The sequence below is a fragment of the Eucyclogobius newberryi genome, unplaced genomic scaffold (assembly GCF_026437365.1).
Source record: "Eucyclogobius newberryi isolate DKJ021-1_F unplaced genomic scaffold, fEucNew1.0.hap1 SCAF_5, whole genome shotgun sequence".
NCBI classification, from domain to species: domain Eukaryota; kingdom Metazoa; phylum Chordata; class Actinopteri; order Gobiiformes; family Gobiidae; genus Eucyclogobius; species Eucyclogobius newberryi.
The window spans coordinates 14,996,064-15,021,005 of record NW_027316167.1 but is presented as its reverse complement, the minus strand read 5'-3'; the positions used below and the strand labels follow the sequence as shown (position 1 = coordinate 15,021,005).

Here is a 24,942-nt window from a genome sequence, read left to right as displayed (position 1 = left end):
TTGGTACGTATGCATCAAAACAGTGAAAGGTTTTAGGCTTCATTCATGCGTGTTTAGCATTACTTTGCGTTCCCCGCTTTCCTAATTTGAGTGTAAAATGAGAAGCGCAGTGTGTTGTGAAGTTTTGCAGGCGTGGAGGGCTTTTGAAGAGATTATTACTGACCATAAAATGTGCAGGATGTAAGACGCCTGACATAAAAGGCAGCCTTTTTTCTTCTATGATTTATGATAAGAGACATGGCATAATTTGAAGTAGCTGACTCGGAGCAAAGCTGTTTGTTCTTGTAATTATTTGAAATATCTCCACTCTTGTGTATTCATAGGATTTGGAGCCCGTCATAGTATGCAAGGAGCTGCACAGAGGGGAAAGCTGAGTTGAGTTGTGAAGGCTGGAAACATACTAATCATGGATTTAAAAGACTATTACCTGTTGGGCACCTTGCTCGCCTGCATTTGGCTCGATCCCTCGATAGCCCAAGAACTGATATACCCCATCAGAGAGGAGCTGCCAGAAAACGTGCTCATTGGAAACATACCAAAGAACCTAAACATTTCCCATACAAACGCTGTCACCGGGGCAAGTGCCAATCTCGTCTACCGGCTCGTCTCCAAAGCGGGAGATAACCCACTGGTGCGCGTCCTCAGCAGCACCGGGGAGATATTCACCACATCAAACCGAATAGACAGGGAGAAGTTGTGCCCCGGCCCGTCGTTTGAGGACAGCGAGTGCTCCTTTGAAATTGAAGTGGTCATTCTGCCTAATGATTATTTCAGGCTGATTAAGATCAAAATAATAGTCAAAGACACGAACGATAATGCGCCCATGTTCCCGTCGCCTGTCATCAACATCTCCATCCCCGAGAACACGCTCATTAACAGCCGTTTCGCCATCCCCTCCGCCACTGACCCAGACACTGGCCCCAACAGTGTGCACAAATACGAACTGATCAATGGGCAGAGTGCCTTCGGCTTAGACATAGTGGAAACGCCTGAGGGGGAGAAGTGGCCCCAGCTCATTGTGCAGCAGAATCTGGACAGAGAACAGAAGGATACTTATGTGATGAAAATCAAAGTAGAAGATGGTGGCAGCCCACAAAAGTCTAGCACTGCTATTCTACAAGTGACAGTGACAGATGTGAACGATAACAGACCAGTTTTTAAGGAGAGTCAAATCGATGTGCACATCCCAGAGAACTCTGCCATCGGAACATCAGTGGTTCAACTCCAGGCGACAGACGCGGACATAGGGCCCAATGCTGAGATCCGCTATGTGTTTGGGACCCAGGTGCCACCAGCCACAAAAAGACTATTCACATTAAACACCACCACCGGGCTGATAACAGTGCAGCGGCCTTTGGATAGAGAGGAGACTGCCATTCACAAGCTGTCAGTTTTAGCAAGTGACGGAAGCTCAAGTCCGGCTAGAGCCACTGTTTCCATTAACGTGACTGATGTTAATGACAATCCTCCCAATATAGACCTGAGATACATAATCAGTCCTATTAACGGCACTGTTTTCCTCTCTGAGAAGGATCCTATCAACACCAAGATCGCTCTGATCACTGTATCGGACAAAGACACTGACATCAATGGGAAGGTGATTTGTTTCATTGAGAAAGACGTGCCCTTTCATCTCAAAGCCGTCTATGACAACCAGTATCTGCTCGAGACATCTGCACTGCTCGACTATGAAGGCACCAAGGAATATAACTTTAAAATAGTGGCATCTGACTCTGGGAAACCAAGCTTAAATCAAACCGCTTTAGTGAGAGTGAGGCTGGAGGATGAGAATGACAACCCGCCTATTTTTACCCAACCAGTCATCGAGTTGGCTGTCATGGAAAACAATAAAAGAGACTTGTTTCTGACGACTCTGAGTGCCACAGATGAAGACGCTGGTAAAAATGCAGAAATAGTTTATCAGCTGGGACCTAACGCATCTTTTTTTGATTTGGATCGCAAAACAGGGGTCCTGACCGCATCTAGAGTTTTTGACAGAGAAGATCAGGACAGATTTCTCTTTACAGTAACAGCCCGAGATAATGGCACACCCCCATTGCAAACGCAAGCAGCCGTCATTGTAACAGTTCTGGATGAGAATGACAATAATCCAAAGTTCACACACAACCACTTTCAGTTCTTTGTATCAGAGAATCTCCCCAAATATAGCACGGTGGGGGTTATAACTGTCACGGATTCAGATGCCGGGGAAAATGCAGCAGTTTCACTCTCAATACTGAACGACAATGAGAACTTTATATTGGACGCTTACTCTGGCGTGATCAAATCGAACGTCTCATTTGACAGGGAGCAGCAAAGTTCATACACTTTCGACGTCCGGGCTGTGGACAGTGGCAGGCCGCCTTGCTCCTCAGCCGCCAAGGTCACTATCAATGTCATAGATGTGAACGACAACACTCCCATTGTTATCTACCCCCCTTCTAATACTTCTTTCAAGCTGGTGCCCCTTTCCTCTATCCCGGGATCTGTAGTGGCCGAAGTGTTTGCAGTAGATGGGGACACTGGAATGAACGCTGAGCTGAAATACACCATTGTCAGTGGCAACAGCAAGGGTTTGTTTCGAATTGACCCGGTGACTGGTAATATTACGCTAGAGGAGAAGCCAGCTGTGACTGACATAGGCTTACATAGATTAGTGGTCAACATAAGCGACCTGGGCTATCCTAAATCACTCCATACACTCGTGCTGGTGTTCCTCTATGTCAATGACACGGTGGGCAACTCGACGCTGATCTACGACCTCATCCGTCGCACCATGGAGACGCCGATTGACCGCAACATTGGCGAAAGTAGCGAAACTTACCAAAGTGGGGACTATTTAACCATAATGATTGCCTTCGTCACCGGCGCCCTGGTGGTGATTATCGTCATCTTTGTCACCGTACTGCTTCGCTGTCGTCACGCCTCACGTTTCAAAGCAGCGCAGAGGAAGAAACAAGGAGCAGAGTGGATGTCGCCCAATACTGAGAACAAACAAAACAAAAAGAAGAAGCGAAAGAAAAGGAAATCCCCCAAAAGTTCGCTACTAAACTTTGTCACTATCGAAGGCAACAAACCGGACGACCCAGCGCATGAACCGATCAATGGCACCATCAGCCTGCCAACAGAAATGGAAGATCAGGGCATTGGACGCTTTGATTGGAATGCCACGCCCACCACCACCTTCAAACCCAGCAGTCCAGACCTGGCCCGGCACTACAAGTCCGCCTCTCCGCAGTCGGCTTTTCACCTCAAGGCGGACACCCCAGTTTCGGTGAAAAAGCACCACGTGATACAGGAGCTCCCCTTGGATAACACATTTGTGGGGGGCTGCGACACCCTCTCCAAGAGATCGTCCACGAGTTCGGACCACTTCAGTGCCTCGGAGTGCAGTTCCCAAGGAGGCTTCAAGACCAAGGGGGCGCCCATGCACACCAGACAGCAGGTAAAAGAGCACTTTTACTGGTCTATAAGTACTGCCTATAACTGCCCCGTCCCACAGTGCTAAAGTGCTAGTCTACTGTAGATTACAAGCCTTTTTAAGTTACTGTGAAGTTATTAAAAAAAAAAAACTAAAAAAAAACACTGGACCACTTGTTTGAATGGACTCAACAATTACATATAGAGTATATTTCTGGGGAATGATTAGATTGATGTTTTGTCATATAGTTAAGCTACAATGGTGGTGATCAATGTTAGAACACTTGGTTTATATATTTTTTGTTTGTTTGATCTATTCTACATAAAGAGAGTCTCCAATTAAATTTGCTGTAAAGGTTAAGCCCACTTAACAGTCGATGCACATTTTTTTCTGTACAAGAAGTAATGAAAAAAGCAAGGTCATTTTCAAAGAAAGTTTGAGTGCTATACAGATAAATTCAACAACAAGCAACACATTCAAACAGCATAAAATTGTCATTTCTTTCTAGCGTGTTGTGCTCAGAGAATCCATTAGTGTATTTGATAAACCTTGTGATATCATGACATCACAAAAGGAACATGCCTGCCAAGTGTCTAATAATGTTGACCACCACTGTATGCATATTTATACTCTTTTACTCTGCCTTATTTTGTCTATTCAACACCCAGGTTAGCTCACTTACTCTACTGTACAACATAACTTTGAAAATGTGACTCAATGTTGTCTGTGAAAGAAACATTTTTTCTGGCCTATCTACTCAGATTACTATCGCGCCACAGATAAACGCTGCTACACATAAGCCCCCTTTATATAAAAGACAGTAGCCGACTTTTCACATCTCTCTCATAAAGTGTATTCATGTTTTTGTTCGTTCCTTTCTTTTGGTGTGCATATTGTAATCACACAAATAACAACACTACAACCTCTTCAACAACAGCAGTCAATAATAATAATTAGTTGTGGTGTGTGGCTGTTATGAATGCCACTGTAGTCTTCATCCAGGATTGAATTAAAAGCCTCCTCTCTCAGTGCGCACACTAGCAAACCACGAGTGAAGCAACTTGATACACATCCAATTCAAAAAGGATTAGCCAATAATGAGCCTCAAATTTCAACGTAATCCATGCCTCTTTTTATCAAAGCCATATTAATTTTTCTACTAATAAAGCGCCCTCGACACCCCAACACACGCACATAGACACAAACGCTGCGCTTGCACACGGTGGAGTGGAGAGACACAAAGTTGTCAGTGAGTGCATGGTAGTAATTGGAGGTGGTACTGAACCTGTAGGTGGCATTGTTGCGCTACACGGCACGGTCTGGAACCAAGCCAAAGCTGCATTGGATTTATACAATGCAAGGGAGGAGAAGAAAGGAGTGAGACCTGTGTTGTGTTCTTAGAGAAATAGTGGGACCTAATGATGCAGAGGAGGAGATAGGAGAGAGGGAAGCGCCAGGGGAGGGGGAAGATGGATAATGGCAGTTACAGATGTGAGTGATAAGACTTATCCCGACTGTAGCTGGGATTACAGGACGTGTCACTTTGGGGAATAGTATCGACACATGTTTGTCTGGGTCACTGCACTCAAGATGGGTCTAATCCAATTATTATATCCAAAAATTCAATATCAAAGAAGGCTGCCGTGATCAATAAGTCTGTAATTTATAAAAAATGCATTTTTTTTTATTTCTATGAAAGTGGTTAGAATCAATAAAAATATAATATTTCACTTTTTCACTATCTAAACAAAAATGTGTATAAAAACGTAGTACATTTCAAATAAGGGTATATGGTGATATCTATGCACTTTTGTGATTCATTTTTTACAGGCATTTCACATTGATATACTCGACACACAAAAACATAAGGTTAATTTGCAGTGCATAATTGTAACGTTAATCAACCCTAATGGTTTAAGAATAGTGTTATTATAGTTTAAGTCTGCTGCAATAATCATATTTAAAATGTCCAGCATAAAATATTTTAATCAATTTATGTAAATTATTATTATTATTTAGACAATTTAAACCATGTAAGGAAGTTTTTCTACTTCTTATTCAAATGTAATAGTGTGGTATTTTTTTTTTAAATCTGCAGCCAACCTCATTAACTGAACTCTTGGCTTTTTTCATAAATCTTTGCATTTGAGGTATTTAGTGAGAAATGTGACTTTCCTGAATAAGAGAAATGTTGTTATAATTTATGGAATGTTTATCTATGAGGTTTTATAACCTCTTGAGAGATATTTGAGTCAGAACATTTCACATATTGAAATATATTCATAACACTATATTTACTTTTGACCATTTTGTCCAATTTACTAAAACAGTTTGTGTCATTTTTCTTTTTTTTAAAGCATTTTATAAAAGTTTTATTTTCAGTTGTTTGTCCGCAGGGCTTGGTGCGTTGGCACATGAAATATATTTGTCACAAACAGCAGTGCTTGTCTAAACAGCTCCATGTGGCCTGTGCACCCCTGGGTGCTTGACCTCTGCTCAGCCGTGCTAGTAGCAGTCAAAGATGCAGTTGGTTCTGTGTCATTTGCTGGAAAGTGTGAGAGTGAGACAGTGAGTAAGAAGGTGGTGAAATGGGTGCGGGTGTGAGCTTTAGCGGGGCCCGGGTGGGTTAACAACACTTGCTGAGGACACCAGATGATGACACCATAGCCACAGCACGACTCCATTGATTCGCCCAGTCACGCCTTTCCACATAAGATTTATTCAGATCAATAGTTGTGACAAATGCATCCAAGGTGTGCACAAACAAAGATCTGTTTTTCTAGAAAGAGTTATTGTTATTAGGAAAAAGCTGTGGCATGACACTTCATAATCCGCGAGGACGAATGACAAAACAACAACTTTTAAGCGATACAGTGCTTTGCTTTTTGCCAACTAAAACAGCGAGTTTGTTTTGCAAATGAACACAGTGCTGTAAATGAATATTTCAGTCTGGAGCAAGGCTTCTATAATATGTGTTCTTTTATTTGGTATCTAAAAGTTCTCATCATTAGAGAAGTCATTAGAAATTGGCCTAGGCAGATTTGAGGGAATAATCAAGAAATGTCTAATCTCCAGTTGAGTTTTTAAAATGTTACTATAATAAAGTAAAATTAGTTTTGGCTCAGTACAGATATACTGCAATAAGTACTTCTTACGGTCACAATGAGACTTCTGTGTGCGCTCTGCATCTAAGTTTAGAGCGTTTTTATCATCCGCGAACCAGGAAGTTCCAGGAACCAGGAACCCTTAAAGCCTAAACTCTGATAATTAAAGCAGAATAAGGATCATGGGAATGCATTAGGAAAGTGGGATTGCTAAAGACTGTTTAAAATGAGCTAGCTCTGTTTTTAAGACGGTAAAAATCAGGTGCAGCGCCTTTAAGATCAAGCATTGTCATCTCTTGAGTAATACAATTTCCTCCTACCTTGTTTATTGCTTCCTATGTTTTGATATAATCCGCCCCTTGTATCTAAATATTACATTCACCCACTAACATATCTAGCAGCTCATGAGGGTCTTATCAGCATTTCTTATGATTAATTGTTAGACATTACCTGTTATTGATAAGGAAGCTTGCTGATGCTTTGAGCTACATATTTTACACTGCATTTCACAAACAAAACAGTTCAGCTGAGGTTAACCGGTGGTTATTGATCGAGGCTAAACGATTAGGCTTCCCTCCATCATATTTACCGGATAGGAAGATTTGGCATCAATGTTATTGCTGCATAGTTTGATTTGTAGCGTTGTATTGACATGACAGGGCATCTCAGTTTCAACCGCATCAATAGGAAGTCATCAAATGCTCTTCCACGAGATCACGAGCTGCATTCTGCCAATTATATTGTATGGAAGGATTTGTCAGAAGATTAGCTCTGATTTCTGGGGGAAAAAAACAATCATTTGAGTGATCAGGCTTAATATCCAAAAGTAATATCTTTGGTTTATCAAATCATATTCCCTGCAGAATTGCTTTGGAAAAATGATAAGATTTCTAATATAAAGGTATTAATACACTTTGATATATCTGAGTTATTATACTCTATTGTTACTGTATAAAGCGACGCAGGTATAAAAATTATATTATGAGTCAGAGGCATCTTCAATCACAAGTACATTAGCAATGATATTAAATTTATCTTTTTTTCTCTTGTGACTGGACTTTGAAAATGTGGAGTGGAAAGATGCAACGCTGCGTGGTCAAATGTCAATTCAATATATACGGTTTAATATATACGGTATATATTTGACAGGTCGAATGTAGACAAAATATTCACTCTAATGTTAGAAAGTGAAGGATGGATACCAAAAAAACATGTGGTAACTGCCATAAAACCTATATATTCGGCAAGAATTTAAACATAGATACTAGACGACTTGATGCTTGAAAAAAATAGATCATTTCATTTCAAAAACATAATCTTTTTTTGGTGAAATGACTGAAACTCAAACCAAAGGAGCTTCTGCTACCACAATTGAATTGAAATTATGAAGGAAAAAAATATGTTTTTACAACCACTACTACTACTGCTACTACTACTACTTCTACTACTACTACTACTACTACTACTACTTCCGTAATCATATCCCTGTTACCACAAAATAAATTAAAAATGCTCAAAAAACACCTTGGACTCAACATCAATCACTTGTTATCAGCGATGAGCAATTAAATGGAAACAACATTAAAGGAAAGCTTAGGGGAGTAGCTGTTTAAAATTGACCTTCTTTTCAAAGCATCGAAACCCCATTTTAGTTCTGCTTCGTGCCACGTCTGTGCAAATCAATACATAACAAACTAGAAAGAGCATTTATAATGACAGAAATGGGGGGGGCGCAAAATACAGGCCAGGGAATATGTCGTATCTCTAATAGTGTCATCATAAACTAATGCCTCGTAGAAATGGGCTTTGTAGACACCCCGAACTTTGCTGATAGCGCCAATCCCAGCCTCCTTTCTCTCCCCTCTCTCGCTTCTTTTTTTACTTAGTATTTACCCTCGAGGGATCTACATTAGTGTAAACAACGCCGAGGAGGGAAGAGGAGGAAAAAAAGGCATGAAAACACTGTCCTACTTTCAGACTGGCAACACAAGCGTCTAAGAAAAACCAAGTGTAATCATGGGCGCTGTTCGTCGAGGCATCTGACAGAGACACACTTGAACATGGGCCCAATGGCGACGCAGTAACCGTGTACAGGGGGGTCTAGTAACCGTGTACAGGGGGGTCTAGTAACCGTGCACAGGGGGGTCTAGTAACCGTGTACAGGGGGGTCTAGTAACCGTGCACAGGGGGGTCTAGTAACCGTGCACAGGGGGGTCTAGTAACCGTGTAGGTCTAGTAACCGTGTACAGGGGGGTCTAGTAACCGTGTACAGGGGGGTCTAGTAACCGTGTACAGGGGGGTCTAGTAACCGTGTACAGGGGGGTCTAGTAACCATGTACAGGGGGGTCTAGTAACCGTGTAGGTCTAGTAACCATGTACAGGGGGGTCTAGTAACCGTGTACAGGGGGGTCTAGTAACCATGTACAGGGGGGTCTAGTAACCGTGTACAGGGGGGTCTAGTAACCATGGACAGGGGGGTCTAGTAACCGTGTACAGGGGGGTCTAGTAACCGTGCACAGGGGGGTCTAGTAACCGTGTACAGGGGGGTCTAGTAACTGTGTACAGGGGGGTCTAGTAACTGTGTACAGGGGGGTCTAGTAACCGTGTACAGGGGGGTCTAGTAACCATGTACAGGGGGGTCTAGTAACCATGTACAGGGGGGTCTAGTAACCATGTACAGGGGGGTCTAGTAACCGTGTACAGGGGGGTCTAGTAACCATGTACAGGGGGGTCTAGTAACCATGTACAGGGGGGTCTAGTAACCGTGTACAGGGGGGTCTAGTAACCATGTACAGGGGGGTCTAGTAACCGTGTACAGGGGGGTCTAGTAACCATGTACAGGGGGGTCTAGTAACCATGTACAGGGGGGTCTAGTAACCGTGTACAGGGGGGTCTAGTAACCGTGCACAGGGGGGTCTAGTAACCGTGTAGGTCTAGTAACCGTGTACAGGGGGGTCTAGTAACTGTGTACAGGGGGGTCTAGTAACTGTGTACAGGGGGGTCTAGTAACCGTGTACAGGGGGGTCTAGTAACCATGTACAGGGGGGTCTAGTAACTGTGTACAGGGGGGTCTAGTAACCGTGTACAGGGGATCTAGTAACCGTGTACAGGGGGGTCTAGTAACCATGTACAGGGGGGTCTAGTAACCGTGTACAGGGGGGTCTAGTAACCGTGCACAGGGGGGTCTAGTAACCGTGTAGGTCTAGTAACCGTGTACAGGGGGGTCTAGTAACTGTGTACAGGGGGGTCTAGTAACTGTGTACAGGGGGGTCTAGTAACCGTGTACAGGGGATCTAGTAACCGTGTACAGGGGGGTCTAGTAACCGTGTACAGGGGGGTCTAGTAACCGTGCACAGGGGGGTCTAGTAACCGTGTAGGTCTAGTAACCGTGTACAGGGGGGTCTAGTAACTGTGTACAGGGGGGTCTAGTAACTGTGTACAGGGGGGTCTAGTAACCGTGTACAGGGGGGTCTAGTAACCATGTACAGGGGGGTCTAGTAACTGTGTACAGGGGGGTCTAGTAACCGTCTACAGGGGATCTAGTAACCGTGTACAGGGGGGTCTAGTAACCATGTACAGGGGGGTCTAGTAACCGTGTACAGGGGGGTCTAGTAACCGTGCACAGGGGGGTCTAGTAACCGTGTAGGTCTAGTAACCGTGTACAGGGGGGTCTAGTAACTGTGTACAGGGGGGTCTAGTAACTGTGTACAGGGGGGTCTAGTAACTGTGTACAGGGGGGTCTAGTAACCGTGTACAGGGGATCTAGTAACCGTGTACAGGGGGGTCTAGTAACCGTGCACAGGGGGGTCTAGTAACCGTGTAGGTCTAGTAACCGTGTACAGGGGGGTCTAGTAACTGTGTACAGGGGGGTCTAGTAACTGTGTACAGGGGGGTCTAGTAACTGTGTACAGGGGGGTCTAGTAACCGTGTACAGGGGATCTAGTAACCGTGTACAGGGGGGTCTAGTAACCATGTACAGGGGGGTCTAGTAACCGTGTACAGGGGGTCTAGTGGACATGTACAGGGGGGTCTAGTGGACATGTACAGGGGGGTCTAGTAACTGTGTACAGGGGGGTCTAGTAACTGTGTACAGGGGGGTCTAGTAACTGTGTACAGGGGGGTCTAGTAACCGTGTACAGGGGGTTAAGTTGTAATTTTGATAATATTGTTGTATGTGGAAGATATAAAGAATTTGAAAATCAAGTACATCGTGTATTCTAAAAAAAAAAAACATATGCTACCAAAAAAAGGGGGTGGGAAGTTACTTAGTAAACTTTCAAATAGTATACAATTGTCTGCTAATTAAACCTCAACTAATACATTTAAAATCATGCTTAACACATTTCTGTTGTATTGAAATTGCAATAACAATACAAACAATTAAATCCTGAATCTTTCAAACAATTAAATCCTGAATTTTTAAATGATTGTCCTCTTTTACATGTAGTAAATGATCTTACTTTACTTATGATCCAAGTTGTAGTCTATAGCAACATCTGCTCTGGCCATCATCTTAGCAAAACTTAAAGGCTGGTTTCCTTTATAAAGAAAGACATAAAACATGTTCATGTTCTCACAAAACTCAATGATGAGAGCTTTTCCTTTTCTCTTTAATCTTAAAAACACAGATGACATTATGAGGTAACCGTATACCATAAAACGCTCTAATTGCTGAAGGTTTTTGTTTTAAACTTGTATCATAAGAGAGAAGATGTTTTCTGCAGCGCTGCTCCTGCTGTTTGTCCTCTGTTCCAGTCCCTGCAGCTCTCGGGAGGCTTCTGTGCAGCAACAGCGCACACAAAGCTAGCACAGACACTTTCATTATGTTTTCATTATTCAGCAAGTAGTTGTGCTTAGTTCTTGAATTGGTACTCTTCATTTAAACACATTTGCATGTGCGTTATAGAATCAGAGACAAAATATATGGTTTATTAGTACGGTAAAATACTACGAAGACTAGAGAATAAAACATTGTCAAAGTCCCCCTTCTCCTAGATACATGGATTGTATTTGACAACAAGGAGCTCAGTGATCTCACACCTGTCCTCTAAATGTAATGCTTTCATTTAGACATATTTCGTCGCTGTGGTGGTATATTAACTGTTTAATTCCAGTTTCAGATTTACTTGTATGAGGCTTAGTTTTTGTATTAAAGGCCCTGTACCCAACTTTAACCTTTTCTAGTTCAAATAAATACTCTTTAGATCATGCATCACAGTGTAAAACCAACAGACTGAGAATAAAATGAGGCTGTAAAATATAATCTATGCATTTTACAAAGTACAAAAATGTATATGGGCGGAAAAAAAAAAGTTTAGTTCCACGTGATTCATAGGACAACCACTGCCTCGTGCATTATCAAGTGTGAAAAAAGGGGCCTAAGTGGGTGGGAAATGGGTGAGCAGAGATTTTAAACCGTTGGTCCTGACTCATGATTCAAAATCAAGTGCAAGCCCTTTAAACTAATTTATTCACGTTTTTGTGCAGAGTGCAAATGGCTATTTTTAAAGTCCTGCTCAAATGCTTAGACCACTTCGATGTAGCCAGAGGTTTGACAGCCTTTTCAACACATGTTTAGCCCTGTATCAATGACATTTCATAGATTCAATGAGCCACATTAAACAATCCTTCAAGTATATGATGGCCCTCTCTTTGTGAGTAGTTCGAGGACCCACTTGTAGACTCAATCAGCTGACCGAGGTCGACATTTTCAGTCCAATTTCCAACCTAACTACCTCACTGCCCTGATGTCCTGATGCACAGACACACTCCACTACTATATATATGTTTACTTTCTGCCAAACATAGCATTAAACTCAGCACAATGACATTACAATGCATCTGTCCTTCTGTGCAGGCATATGTATCCAGGCCTGCCGCCATCCAAGCCAATGTTTATGGAGAACCGAACGTGGCTGTAAAATCCTGGACTGTGGCTGTGTAATGAATGGGCGTTGCATGCAAACAGGAGTCAGTACAGACCATTGTAATTACGGAGCCTTGGGGGAGTCGTCCTTCTTGTGCAGGTTCATTTGCCACATTAATAAGGGGATTAGAGGCAGCACGTACAGGGGCCGAGGATGGCAGCACTGGAAGTTTGAGAAGATTAATGAACTATGACAATGTTGCACCTGAGGGGAGGAAGTCGGCACAAGATCTTCTGGGTATATGTGCTGACGCCGAGTTTTGCCTCCTAGATAATGAAAAAAGAAAGAAAGAAATAAAAAATATGCTGCAGAAGAAATATGTAGCGTTGTTTAAAATCACTTGAATTGAGAATCTGGATTTGACTTTTTTTTTGGACTATAGTTAGACTTGTTTCCATGACTTCTTTTATTTCATTTCAGACTCACAATTAAGCTAGAAATGGGACAATTATTTTGCCAGTGCGTTAAGTCATTTTTTTTCACCCTCTTGACAAATTATTCTCAACCGGCAACAATTAAATTAATCTTAACTGGTCAAAATGGATAAATAATTTGGCTTGAGTACCGTACTTGCTATAAGCAGTTATGAATTGAAATGAATGATCTTGAAACAAGTAAAAAAAAATCTAGAGCTGTCAACGAAATGAATCTTAACTGGTCAAAACCGCCAAATTTAAGATAACTATACAGAATTTAGGTCATTTAAACCAATCTAGACTCATTTCCGCGGTGTATGAGAAGATGGAAAGGGGCCTGTGATTATAACTGACGTATCTCTTACTTCTCAGTCCTCTCAGACGCACGGAGCCGCTCAGAGCTCCAGAATAAGTGCTCAGACAAAACAGACAACAGTGAAGATCTTAATTAAGCACATCAGTGAGAAAGATTCCCCATTATCTCCGTCTGGGTTCGATGCCAATATCAGTTAAACAATTAAGAAAACTACTTGCGAGTAAGACTCCGCGCACGATAATACATCAACAACAATGTACAGAATGTTGCAAATAACTTCAGCCACCAGGGCCCAATAAGTCTGCACTGACGTTTGAATGATTGGTGAGGGACATTGTATTTCTGTCCACAAAAAGAGTCGTGCCATGTTGTGTATGTCGAGCAGGGCAAAGAGGAAATGAAATGGATTGTGGGTAATACAGAGGCAGAAGGGCAAGTATGCAGGAGTAGATTATTGCCCCAAGAGAGATCTAGTTTTTGTCTGCACAAAACAACAAAATAAATCAAAGCTCCCTTTTGGTGCACTGGCGGTTCATTTATACGTTTCTGTTTGCTCCGTTGAGAAAAATGTAGAACAATTGCGTATTTTACTTTAGTTTTTTTTTAAATATATATTGGTTTTATTTTGTTTCTCACACACAGACACTGGCAAATTACCAGGAAAACACATTTTGGTGAAAATATGAAAACCAAGTCATTAAAAGTAAAGTTATCAAAAAATAAACACAAAATAAAAGAGTTAATACAAGTTTTTAAGGCTCAAGTGGCATTTTTTTTGTCAGTGGCTAATAATAATTCAGATTAAGGTTATATTAGCAATTATGCAAGTATGTTTGTAAATTGGGGCTGACCATTCACATGCTTTTCGCGGACATTTCTTGCAACATTAGTGTAGTGGACAGCTATTTTAACTTCAAACAGTTAATATTTTTGGTTCAAAATGTCATTCGCTTACAGTACTGACTTCTTTCTATATTCGATAGTCATGTTCTCGATCCCAACTCCAATATTCCACTCTGAACACAACAATAAAAACCCATTTGACATTGATGCAATATTTACTCGCATCCATTTTCCCCCCAAAACAGCTAAACCGTGCCGTAGCGTAACCGATTCACTCACAATTGCCAAATCAATAGTTCCCATTGACAAGCTGTCAGTGCCACACGCTTTGGGAATGGCTACCAGCGCTACACTCCAGTATTTGTTTATTTTACCCATCTCATTTTCATATTTCTCTTTCTGCTTTTAAAGTCAGACATTCAGCTTCATGCATTCATAAAACTAACTTGACTCCCTCATCAATCTCCATGGGGTCTGCTTTGTTAGCGCCGTGCACTCTCCAAACCCATCGTCGCCGTGTCGTTGTGTCTTTGTGTGGCTGTCAGCGCTACATTCATTGTCTTGTTTTCCACTTAATCCACACGACATGTTCCCATTCTGCAAAACAATTAATCAGGCCTGACGTACTACGCTCATATAAATCCCTAACACTGCATGATAATGGTAGACAAACTGCAGCTCGCCACATGTAACACGCTACGCCAATCTTTGAACCAAAAAAACAAAAACAATGAGTAGAAGGTGCAGGAAAATGTTTCTTGACTTTTATGCTTGAAAATATAAAGATATTGCTTCATTGTTTGGATTTGCCCCAATATTTCTTCACTTGTTACAATTCAAACCCGTTTCCACTCATGTTTACCGGTGGCTTTTTTACGTGCAATGCTGAATCACCTTTGTGTTACGATCATGCAACTTCAACAGCCACCGTCTTCGGCCACTGTCTGGACTATCAGTTGTGATAAAACCATTGCTGGGCCAAGACAGATCAAAATAAGCCCCCAAACCAAAAGCCACTTGAAATGTGACTGCTATTGACTCTTTTACCACAGGGCCTTGTAGCTCACACTACTGTAACTATCACTACTATGTAAATATTGTATATATGACATGTAAAATGAATCCTGGTAATCTTGCCTAATGTGCTGTGTTGAACAATGTTTTTTTTCTTTCTATATTTTATTCTTATTTCATTTTTTTGCCTTTTTTGCTGGAAGTAAACACCAGTACAATGCAACTTCTTCTGTTCTGAAAAGCTTTATTTAAACAGTGCTGATATACCTTTATAATTTCATAATAAATGTTTGAAAGAGAACGATTCTCCCTTGGTTTTTGATGTCGCCTGATTTACTTTAATATGGAATACAAACTCTGATCAGTCATAACATTACGCCGACCAACTATTAAATTCGTATTTGTGATAAAAAATAGTATGAAAAAAATCCTCAAAAATCCTCAACCTCAAAGCTAATCTGTTAAAAGCAGATATGAATTTGAACACATTTTAGATCAAACAGCTTGTGATTGCTATAAACAGCTGGGTCAGATAATTTTCTAAAACAGCTTTCGTCGAGTGTTTTTGATCAGCAGAGGTCAACAGGTCAAAAAAAGCAACACCACCAGTATCTTTGAGCAAATGCATTTAGCTCTAAAGGCTCGGCATGGTAGTCGCTATAGGTGGTCGTAATGTAATGCCTGATCAGTATAAATCTGTGGTATATAGTTCATATTTCAATATTAAAAGCATTTGCCATGTTTATCAACTTGCCGAATGAGGTATGTTTCTGTGGGATCTGCGCTCTCAAAGGTCTAATTAAACTCTAATTCTAATGAATCAATGGGTCCAAACACATTTAACTGAACACTATTTGTGGAAATGAGGTGAGAAGGAGCAGGCACACTAAATATGGTATTATGAATCAAAGAAAAGATGGAATCAATGGAAATATTACGCCTAATTAGACTTATTCTGTTCACATTGTCACCTGAAACAGCTGAGCGCAATTTTAGTGTGGAAAAAAAGCTTGTGATGTAACACGAATCAGCTGTAATTTTTTAATGGTTCTTATATGCTGCATATCAGACATGAACACTATAAAAGTCCATCCAGGTATCAAATTAGATTGAAGAACACCCAAAAAAAAAAGATTTTTTCCCAGTGAAGTAAAAGTATCAACAAACATACAACAAATAATCTGAAAAGTTAATTTGTTCATGCATTTAATTAAAAAAATAAATATATATATATATATATATATATATATATATATGCATTACAGTACATATAAATACTTATTTTCCTCAAAAAGCTGGTATAGAATTATTAACCAACCAGCCAAGTGACAGTATATCTCGTAAGGTAAATTAAAATGACAGCAAATATATTTCTATTTTGCTTTTTCACATTTTAAACACAACAAAGTCCAAATAGAGGGTCAAAACCTCTCTTATCATGAACCACTCCTGGACGACTGAGAGACTACACAGACTGATTTTATACATAAAAAAAAAGAACAGTGAACAGTTGCCGACATCTGAAAAAAAACCTGTCCACTCTCAGTCACCGCCTCATCCTTCCTCTCAACATTGTCATCCTCTCCTTCGATGTGCCTGTGTACATTTCCACAATCTCTATGAACTACTGCATTCTGTAAGACTTTCTACTTGTGTGGAAACGTAAAAAAAAAAAACACTCAAACCGTTCCCGCAGATAGTTGGCACTCTCTTTCCCACTGACACATTTGCAGTTAATCTGGCGCTCCTCCCTCCGGTACAGAACCTGCACCTCGCGTGTCACATCTTAACCGCTCTTTAACCGCGCTGAGGCGAGCGAGAGGCGCACGCGGCGGTTCAGGAGTGTGACTTTCAACAACATCTACGGAAGAGAGCGGCGCCTAATCTGTCCGGTCCGTCTGAAAGCTAAACGCAGAGCTTAGCGTGCGTCCGAGGTGGGGCTGAGAGTGAGAGGAGAGATAGCTAAAATAAAGAAATAAATATGGGCTTTAAAGTTTGACCTCAACCATGCGGCCTCTTGCAAAAAAGCTGCTGAGAGGAGATTGAAACCTGCCCTTTGACCCCTCGTAAAAAATCCTATTGCCTGCCATCTCAAAATGCATCCTGGGTATTAAAGAAATGTGCTGCTTTATGACATGGAATGATGCCATTAGATGCGTGTAGTATTAAACAGAGCGTAGTTTTATGGTATAGGCAAAGAATGAAAACAGGGCTGGTTTTTAATTAAACAGATTTTTTATTACAATGTTGAATTTGACGTCTGAAAATACAAGATGCTTCATAATGTGTTCGAAATGGAATTTTAAGAGACGTTCATTTGCCCAGTTGGAAAAACATAATTTATACAAAAGGGATGATTAAAATATATATGACATGTTTTAGAGGGATTCTCAGTCTAAACTAAGCATGCATTATAACATAAATAACTGCTTGAGGTTTGTGACAGAAAAACAACAATAGATACCCGGGTACTAATTGAAAACTAGTATTGAAACTATGTATAAGTATAAAAAAATAAAAAATTAAATAGCACACAGATTGGACAAAGTTGAACATTTCCTTTATACAGATAAAATATATAAAAACTAATACAAGACCACATGGTATTTGAGGAAAATGTGTTTTTTTATCATCATTGTCGAACCAAAATTGGTACTGAGACATTTAGTTGTCTCTCTTTGTTGTAAAAATTTAATCTCGTCAGAAAAAATGTAAATACACTTATACAAAATGGTTGAATTTAGTTGATTGCATTCCTCTATTAAACTATGCGCGTTCCTAAGAAAGAGACAAAATGTTGGAATGTATTTCTTTAACTGATGAAAAAGTAATCCATAAACCACATCCAAAACATAATTAAAGGGTTTAGTGGAGCACTTACGCAGCAGATGCAAACAACTCCTCCAAGACTCCACACATAATGTCAGTGTGTACACAACAATAGGCACGGGCCGTGAGCAAAGCAGCTTTAAATCCACATATTTGCATTGTACAACTCAGTGTTCAAACTCGAAGCACATGACGGCGCGCGCTGACTTGTTAACCTTGTTTGGAGAGTAACCGTACAAATCTGCTCCGTGGCCATGTTGTCAGTGTAGTCTTTGTTTCTCTACATATCCCATAATTCATTGGAATGTATAGTAAAGCAATATGGGTCATCGTCTCATGACTTACAAACCGTCAAACTCGTGACTGCAAGTTGCAAAACAAATTCTATTTTGCAAGAGTTTTCTTGACCCTTTTCTTTCCTCTCTGGGGTTGATACTAAAAAAAATTATATCTTTCCGTGCATCACAAAAAGGAGACGTAAATGTAATTTAATTAGAATCAAATCGCCTAATTAAAAATGTAATACTTTTAGTGAAATCTTTCAAACGTTTGTCTTTCTTTCCATGAGCGTGCAAGTATAGCTCATGGAATAAAACAATACAGTCATTTCCTACATTATAATAGTAATGACAACCCCTTTGTAGACAGGCCAAACACTTGAACATTCTTTTTATATAACATTTTTTGAACTCCGTCCCAACTATAATTCATTTGTCTTGGCTTTGTAAAAATAGCCACAAACAGAGCAGCTTGGTGACCGTATGATAAGAGGATTTAATATGAAGGCCTGACTTATTTAGTGGAATAAATAGTGTAACCGTGCACATTTAGATGCGTTATTGAAGTGTGCTGAGACACCGGAGAGACCTCTGAAGTGCTGAAAAGATTAAGGCTCCAAATAAAAGAAGTCCCTGTGTGAGCTGTGCTTTCTCTTTTCTAGCCACACTGCAGCCACATGCACCCCACTGCAATAAAGAACGAGGGAGGGAAACAACATGGGTTTAAGTGTGCATCTAACAATAAGACGGCTAGTATTGGAAGATACAAAGAGGAAATACATATTTAATGAAGACTACTTACTCATAACAAGCACATTTCTAGAGAATATCTGGGCCATACTGAAGCAATTTGATAAAACACAGGACTATTTGTTCTGTGTCTGTGATAAGGCAAAGTTCATCCATTTGATCACTGATTGAAAATGGAGGAAACATAATCAGATTGCAAACTGAAGAGTGGTTAGCGCTCCTGAAATGTGTTTGTGACTTTGTGGGTTCCATCCTCTGACCAGCTGACCAGTGTCACAATGGAGTAAGTCTAAGTAGCAAATTATCATTATTATTTTAACATTGCATCTCTTTACATCAAAGCGGTAGCACACAAGCGGCGCATACACGTTTAATATTACTCAGTCAGACAATCTACACCAACAATGTTACACACTTGTCCATCAAGCGTGCGTTGAGCCTCTCCAGGCCTTTTGAGGAGGCTCTGGCTGCAGCCGATGGTTTGGTTCAATACTCCATTATCGACCCAAACCTTAATCCCGAAATGTCGCTATTGTGAATGAATAAATTATCAAAATGTCTTTGCCAACGGATGAGACGGTGTGGAGCTCCACTCATTACAGACTCTATTGGCCTTTTCCACAAGAAGCACATGGTGTAAAAAATAAACTTCCATTGTCCTTTCTAAATAAGTATTTTCTACAACGTGAGAGTTATATCATAGACTGAAATAGCTGAAGCTTTGACGGTAAGTTATATATTAATAGAAGCACCGTGTTTTGTTGCAATGCAAAGTATAATACCTTTTGTATAGTTTTAAAACAACTACAACCAAGCACTATGTAAGCAATATTAAACACTTTTACCCAGTGAGAAAGTACTCAGATACTCACGTTTCAGGAGCAGCTGTGACATCTCTGGTTTAAATTGGCACTTTTAAATCCATGCACATATTCAGCTTCACCTACGTTAAGCCGCTGCAGCTCCAGGTGTTAATTCAGTGTAACTGGCAATTGTTCAAAGTACATCATACGGCTGGGGAAGTCTCACTGGAACCCGTAAAAGATAAATAATGAATGACCACAAAATATCTGCAGTATCTGACGTACACATAGTGGTCAAAACATTTACCTGTTACGTAACACTGCACCTCTTTCACTGGCACATCGCAAGTGGAAAAACATCTTTTAGTCATATGAAATTGACATCTGAGAGAAAGCCTTCATATGCTTCCTTTTCATGTCAGTTAGTCATCCTCTCAAAGTCTTGCATTGGTTTAAAATCACGAAGCTTGAAGAGAGTGTGTTAATCTTGTAATATGTTTCACATTCTTCTGCTGCAGATTTGTGTGTTGTCAGATTCTCGTGTGGTCTAGGCTTTACTGACACTTCCCTCTGGTGTAATCTGCCTTAACTCATGAGTTCCCTTCTGGGACTGAGCATGAAAAAGGTGAGTGGATTTCGCAGATGAAATCCCCAAACGTATTTGACTCCAGACAAAAGGGAGACACAATTTTCATTTTTCTACCATAATGGCTCAGAATCCTTCAGGACAGAAGGCAAGTGATGCAGTGATGTTTGAGCGAAAGGGGAAAACCAACCACTGCGGAGCACGTAAGATCTCTGAGCGGCGAAAAGTGCAACGGCCGGACTACAGGGAGAACAAGCCAGATGTATTTCTCGAATTCATCGGATGACTAACAGCGTAGTGTCTCGTGCAGGGACATATGGAGGACATGGGCTAATGAGAAGACATGGTACGTCCCCTGCAGGTGAGAGGTGCACTGTCGATCAGGGAGACTCACGTGAATACTGCACCTCAAGGGAAGGGAAGAGTCTCAAGCATGAAATAAAACTGTATATATAAGTTTGAAAAAAAAGGAAATGAATTATAAAAAAAATAAATATATATATATATATATATATATATATATATATATATATATATATATATATATAACCCTGCTCAACAAAAAAGATACAGTGAAATGATATGACATGACATAATTAACACTTACAACAATGCAACTTTAATTACTACGATAACATTTACCAAAGATGAAAAAAAACATAAGATCATTCTGCTACTATAGTGACACAAAGCTAATTAAACCAGAACATCTTCATATTTATAGTAATGCAGAGGCAGATGGGTGTACTTTTGAAGAAATACTATCTCATCTAGTGTGAGATATTTCTCAATTAATGCAAAAATTCACTTAGAGCGTTAACATTTGAAAGAACACATATGAAAAGCCAAACTAATACAAGAATTCCTCTGATATCGAAGTCTAAATTACAGCAGGTTTTTCATCTGAGAAGACAAGGACATGTTGGTGTTTGAAGAATAAAACTTAAATGTGTAATTTAATTTTGATCAGTCCTCCTGCACGACATGAAACTGTATTGAATTTATTCACTTTATTGAGGAACTTTCAGGCCAAACATTCATTACTTTATAATAATATAAAATGTGTGCTGTCACTTTTTAACTTTTTAAATGGTTGCCACGCACACTATATTTTGACTACGGTTAGTCTTTAGCCATGAAATATGCTGATATAATCTTCACATCACCTTGCTTGTTCTCATAATAATCACACACAACGGTGCAAAGTCTTTTGTGTGTGTGTATGTTTTAGATGCAAATTTTAGCTTCAGAGATTTCAGCACATAATGACGCGTCTGATCCTTTCACTAAACTACACTGAATCATAGACTTAAGCATAAATTATTTCCCAAATGTGCCATGGATAAAGAGCTCTGATTAATTGGTGTAAAGACTCATTATATAGTATATCATTAGGAGATTTCCTTCATCACTGGAACAAAGTGGTATCAATGCTAAGCTTGGATAGCGTATGATTTCTATGGCAGCGAGCTATCACCATGAAGAAAATGAGCGAGTTAGCCGCAGTACAAGGCTCTGCGGGCAGCTAATTAAATCAGAAATTGTGATGTATGGCATTTGGAAGGATGCTTGTCAGCCTGCTCCTGTTCAATATATAGACGGCAGATTTGTGTTGATCGCGTGCTTTGTCTTTGGCCTGCAGCTCCCGGTTGTGTGCAACTGCGCGCACAACTGTGGCTTCTGCTTTTGTCTGCAGCGGATAAGGACATGATGAATCTGCCCACGAATAAGCTGTCCGAGAGATGCCACGCCTGGGAATATTTAAGAGAAACAGGGGCGGAAAAATGGCTTGTCGTGGGCTTGTCGTCACTTGTGTGCGTTAACCCTAACTCTAACCCTAACCCTAACCCTAACCCTAACCCTAACCCTAACCCTATCCCTAACCCTATCCCTAACCCGTCTAACCCTAACCCTAACCCTATCCCTAACCCGTCTAACCCTAACCCTAACCTTAACCTTAACCTTAACCCTAACCCTAAACCCTAACCCTCATGGCTAACCCTAACCCTAACCCTAAACCCTAACCCCAACCCTAGCCGCGGCGCGGTCAAATAGCCGCGCAGTTTCAGGGACCGCGGCATTTCCCTTATAGCCTCATGGCTAACCCTAACCCTAACCCTAACCCTAACCCTAACCTTAACCCTAACCTTAACCTTAACCCTAACCCTAACCCTAACCCTAACCCTAACCTTAACCGCGGCGCGCGGCCGGCACAAAAATAACATGGCAGTTTCGGCCGCGCGCCGCGGCACTGCAGACACACCCTACATTTAATGCTGTCACTGCTTCTGATTTTATTTAAGTAACACACTTATTCAACTACTGCAGTTGTGACCCTTCCACAAGTTGTCAATTTGGAGGGACTATAATAAACAAATAAATACATAAATACATACACACATTCATACATACACACATACATACACATATACATACATACAAACACACACACACACACACACACGCACGCACGCACACACACACACACACACACACACACACAAAACAAACAAACAAACACACAAACAAGCACTCTACCTGCTGCAGATGTGTTCTTGAACAAGATGCATGGTTTTCCCCTGTAGGAACGTGCTAGTGTGATTAACAACCACAGTCTTGATACTCTGCATGGATGGTGCAGGTGCATATCACATTATAGACTAATAGCTACACTAAATAAGGTTGGTAATGTTTTTGATAACCTCTGAGTGGCAATAAGAGATGTCAAGATTATTCATTTAATTGACAAACATGATGCTGTGTTTTTTCCCCCATGTCTCTTTAGTTTAGTTTAGTGTAGACGTGTAAATGATCCATCTCTACAGGTTCTTACCTGGTTAAATGAAAGTAAACTAAGAAATGACAAGCGTGAGAAGTGCTTTTTAATTTGGCGCATGTCACATTAACATGTCACATTATGTTTTTGTAAATTATGGATTTTTTAACGCAGAAGAAAAAATTGGTTTGTTCTTTATTGCAATCAAAAAATGTTTTGTTGTCTAATCAGGTTAAACATACAGAATACATACATACATTTGGCCTCCTTGTGCACTAGAGGATAAGTTGGCGGTCGTGCCGAGGTGCGAGAGGAGGGAGGCTTGTGGAGAGCAGGAGAAACCACGGGCTTTATCTGGGTCCGATAATATGCAGAGGTGTAAAACATTTGGCCAGCTTATTTAGATGGACTGATTTAGCTCTGGAGTTAGCAAAGGCTGGAGTCTTGTACTGCATTGGTGGAAGGTGGAGGTATAAATTGGTTTCCTCCTATCTTCCACTGCACATAGAAGAGACCAGGCACCAGTACTCCCTCTCTCCCGATAACGTGCCCCGATAATGGATATATGCACCCAGATTTATTTTTCTATTTCCTGACACAACTGCTTTCCCAAACTTCCTCTCCCTCTTCTTTTTATAAATGTATAAGCTTAAGGCGCCTTTCATTTGTGATATTCAGCAGCAAGAACTCTAACGCCATTGTAAGGGGAACTTCTTGTGCAATGCGTAAAAATAAAACATGGGGGCTTTTTTTATAGACTGTGACTTTTTACTGTATCACAAGCGACTGATACAGAATGTGGGAAAGTTTATCTACTCTCGGAGTTGTTTGTCCTGGTTTCACACCTACAGTTTCATCCTACGTCTCACAGTGAGGAAAAATAGGGCACCAGCCAATGCAAAGTCAAGCTAATCAGGCTAGACTTTGCATGTACTCTCAAAACAATTGCATTCAATTAAAGTTCACATATTATACCGGTAATTTGTTTTCTACAACATCCAGCTTGGCAAATTTAAATGAGTGTAAAACAACAGAAATGGGTTTACGAACTCCCTTTTCAAAATTAAAAACTGTGATGGTGGCGTTTCTCTATAGCAATAAACTGTTTTTCCATTTACGTGTTTTTATTGTTAAAAAATAGCAACGTATGTTCATGTAATAAAACTTTTTTTATACATAATTTGCAGCATTGATAAACAGTTGTTACATTTTGATACACATCGTTACAACATGTGGGCAATATATTTACTTTCATTGAAGGGATTTTATTATCCCACTGCTGAATAAATACATGAAAAACTTTAGGTTTATTATTATCTTAAGTGTGTAATCTTAACTCTCATTATTGTCCTTTTCTCAATATAACATCGTAGATTATTATTAGATAATGCAGCGTTAGTAAATAGTGTAGATGTACAAACGTGACATGGTTTGATACAACATGTAGGACAGTGAGTCTTAAGCATAAACACATGTAAGTACAGAGTGGGGCAGGTGAAAAGAGACATTTTTGAGCTTTATAGCACCAAATGCTGGACAATGGAGGATCACTAACACGTGCATAACTCAATCAAAATACAACTTTTACTAAACTAATGATGAGGGAGCTCCGTTGGTTAAAAGATCATGCACAGTTCACTAAACATGTTCTGTTGTAAACCATAAAGATGATCTTTTTGTAAATGTTATGTTTTATGGAAACAAAGACGTGTACACACTGTGGTTGTATGACGCTCTCTTAGTCACAAGGTTATTAATCCATCAACAACTAAAATAGTTTGCATGGTCCGGGGGGCTTAATAGGAACAGTATCTGACGCAGTAAGTTCTGAATAAATATATTATATATTTATGTGAATATATAACATTTTCAACTTTCA

General features: G+C 40.3%; 1 protein-coding gene across 5 annotated transcripts in view; it reads left to right on the top strand.

The window, feature by feature from the left end:
• The first annotated feature begins 328 nt into the window (after nucleotides 1-328).
• Nucleotides 329-24,942, top strand: part of LOC140381693 (protocadherin-9) — a 281,734-nt gene continuing 257,120 nt past the window's right edge. For 4 of the 5 annotated variants that reach the window (XM_072465805.1, XM_072465803.1, XM_072465804.1 and 1 more), the window contains exon 1: nucleotides 329-3,445. In XM_072465805.1, the coding sequence (XP_072321906.1) occupies nucleotides 407-3,445 (3,039 nt within the window). In that variant the 5' untranslated portion in view covers nucleotides 329-406. Of the gene's footprint in view, nucleotides 3,446-12,382; nucleotides 12,743-24,942 lie in introns of those variants that run through there. The other variant, XM_072465806.1, reaches the window with a different exon arrangement.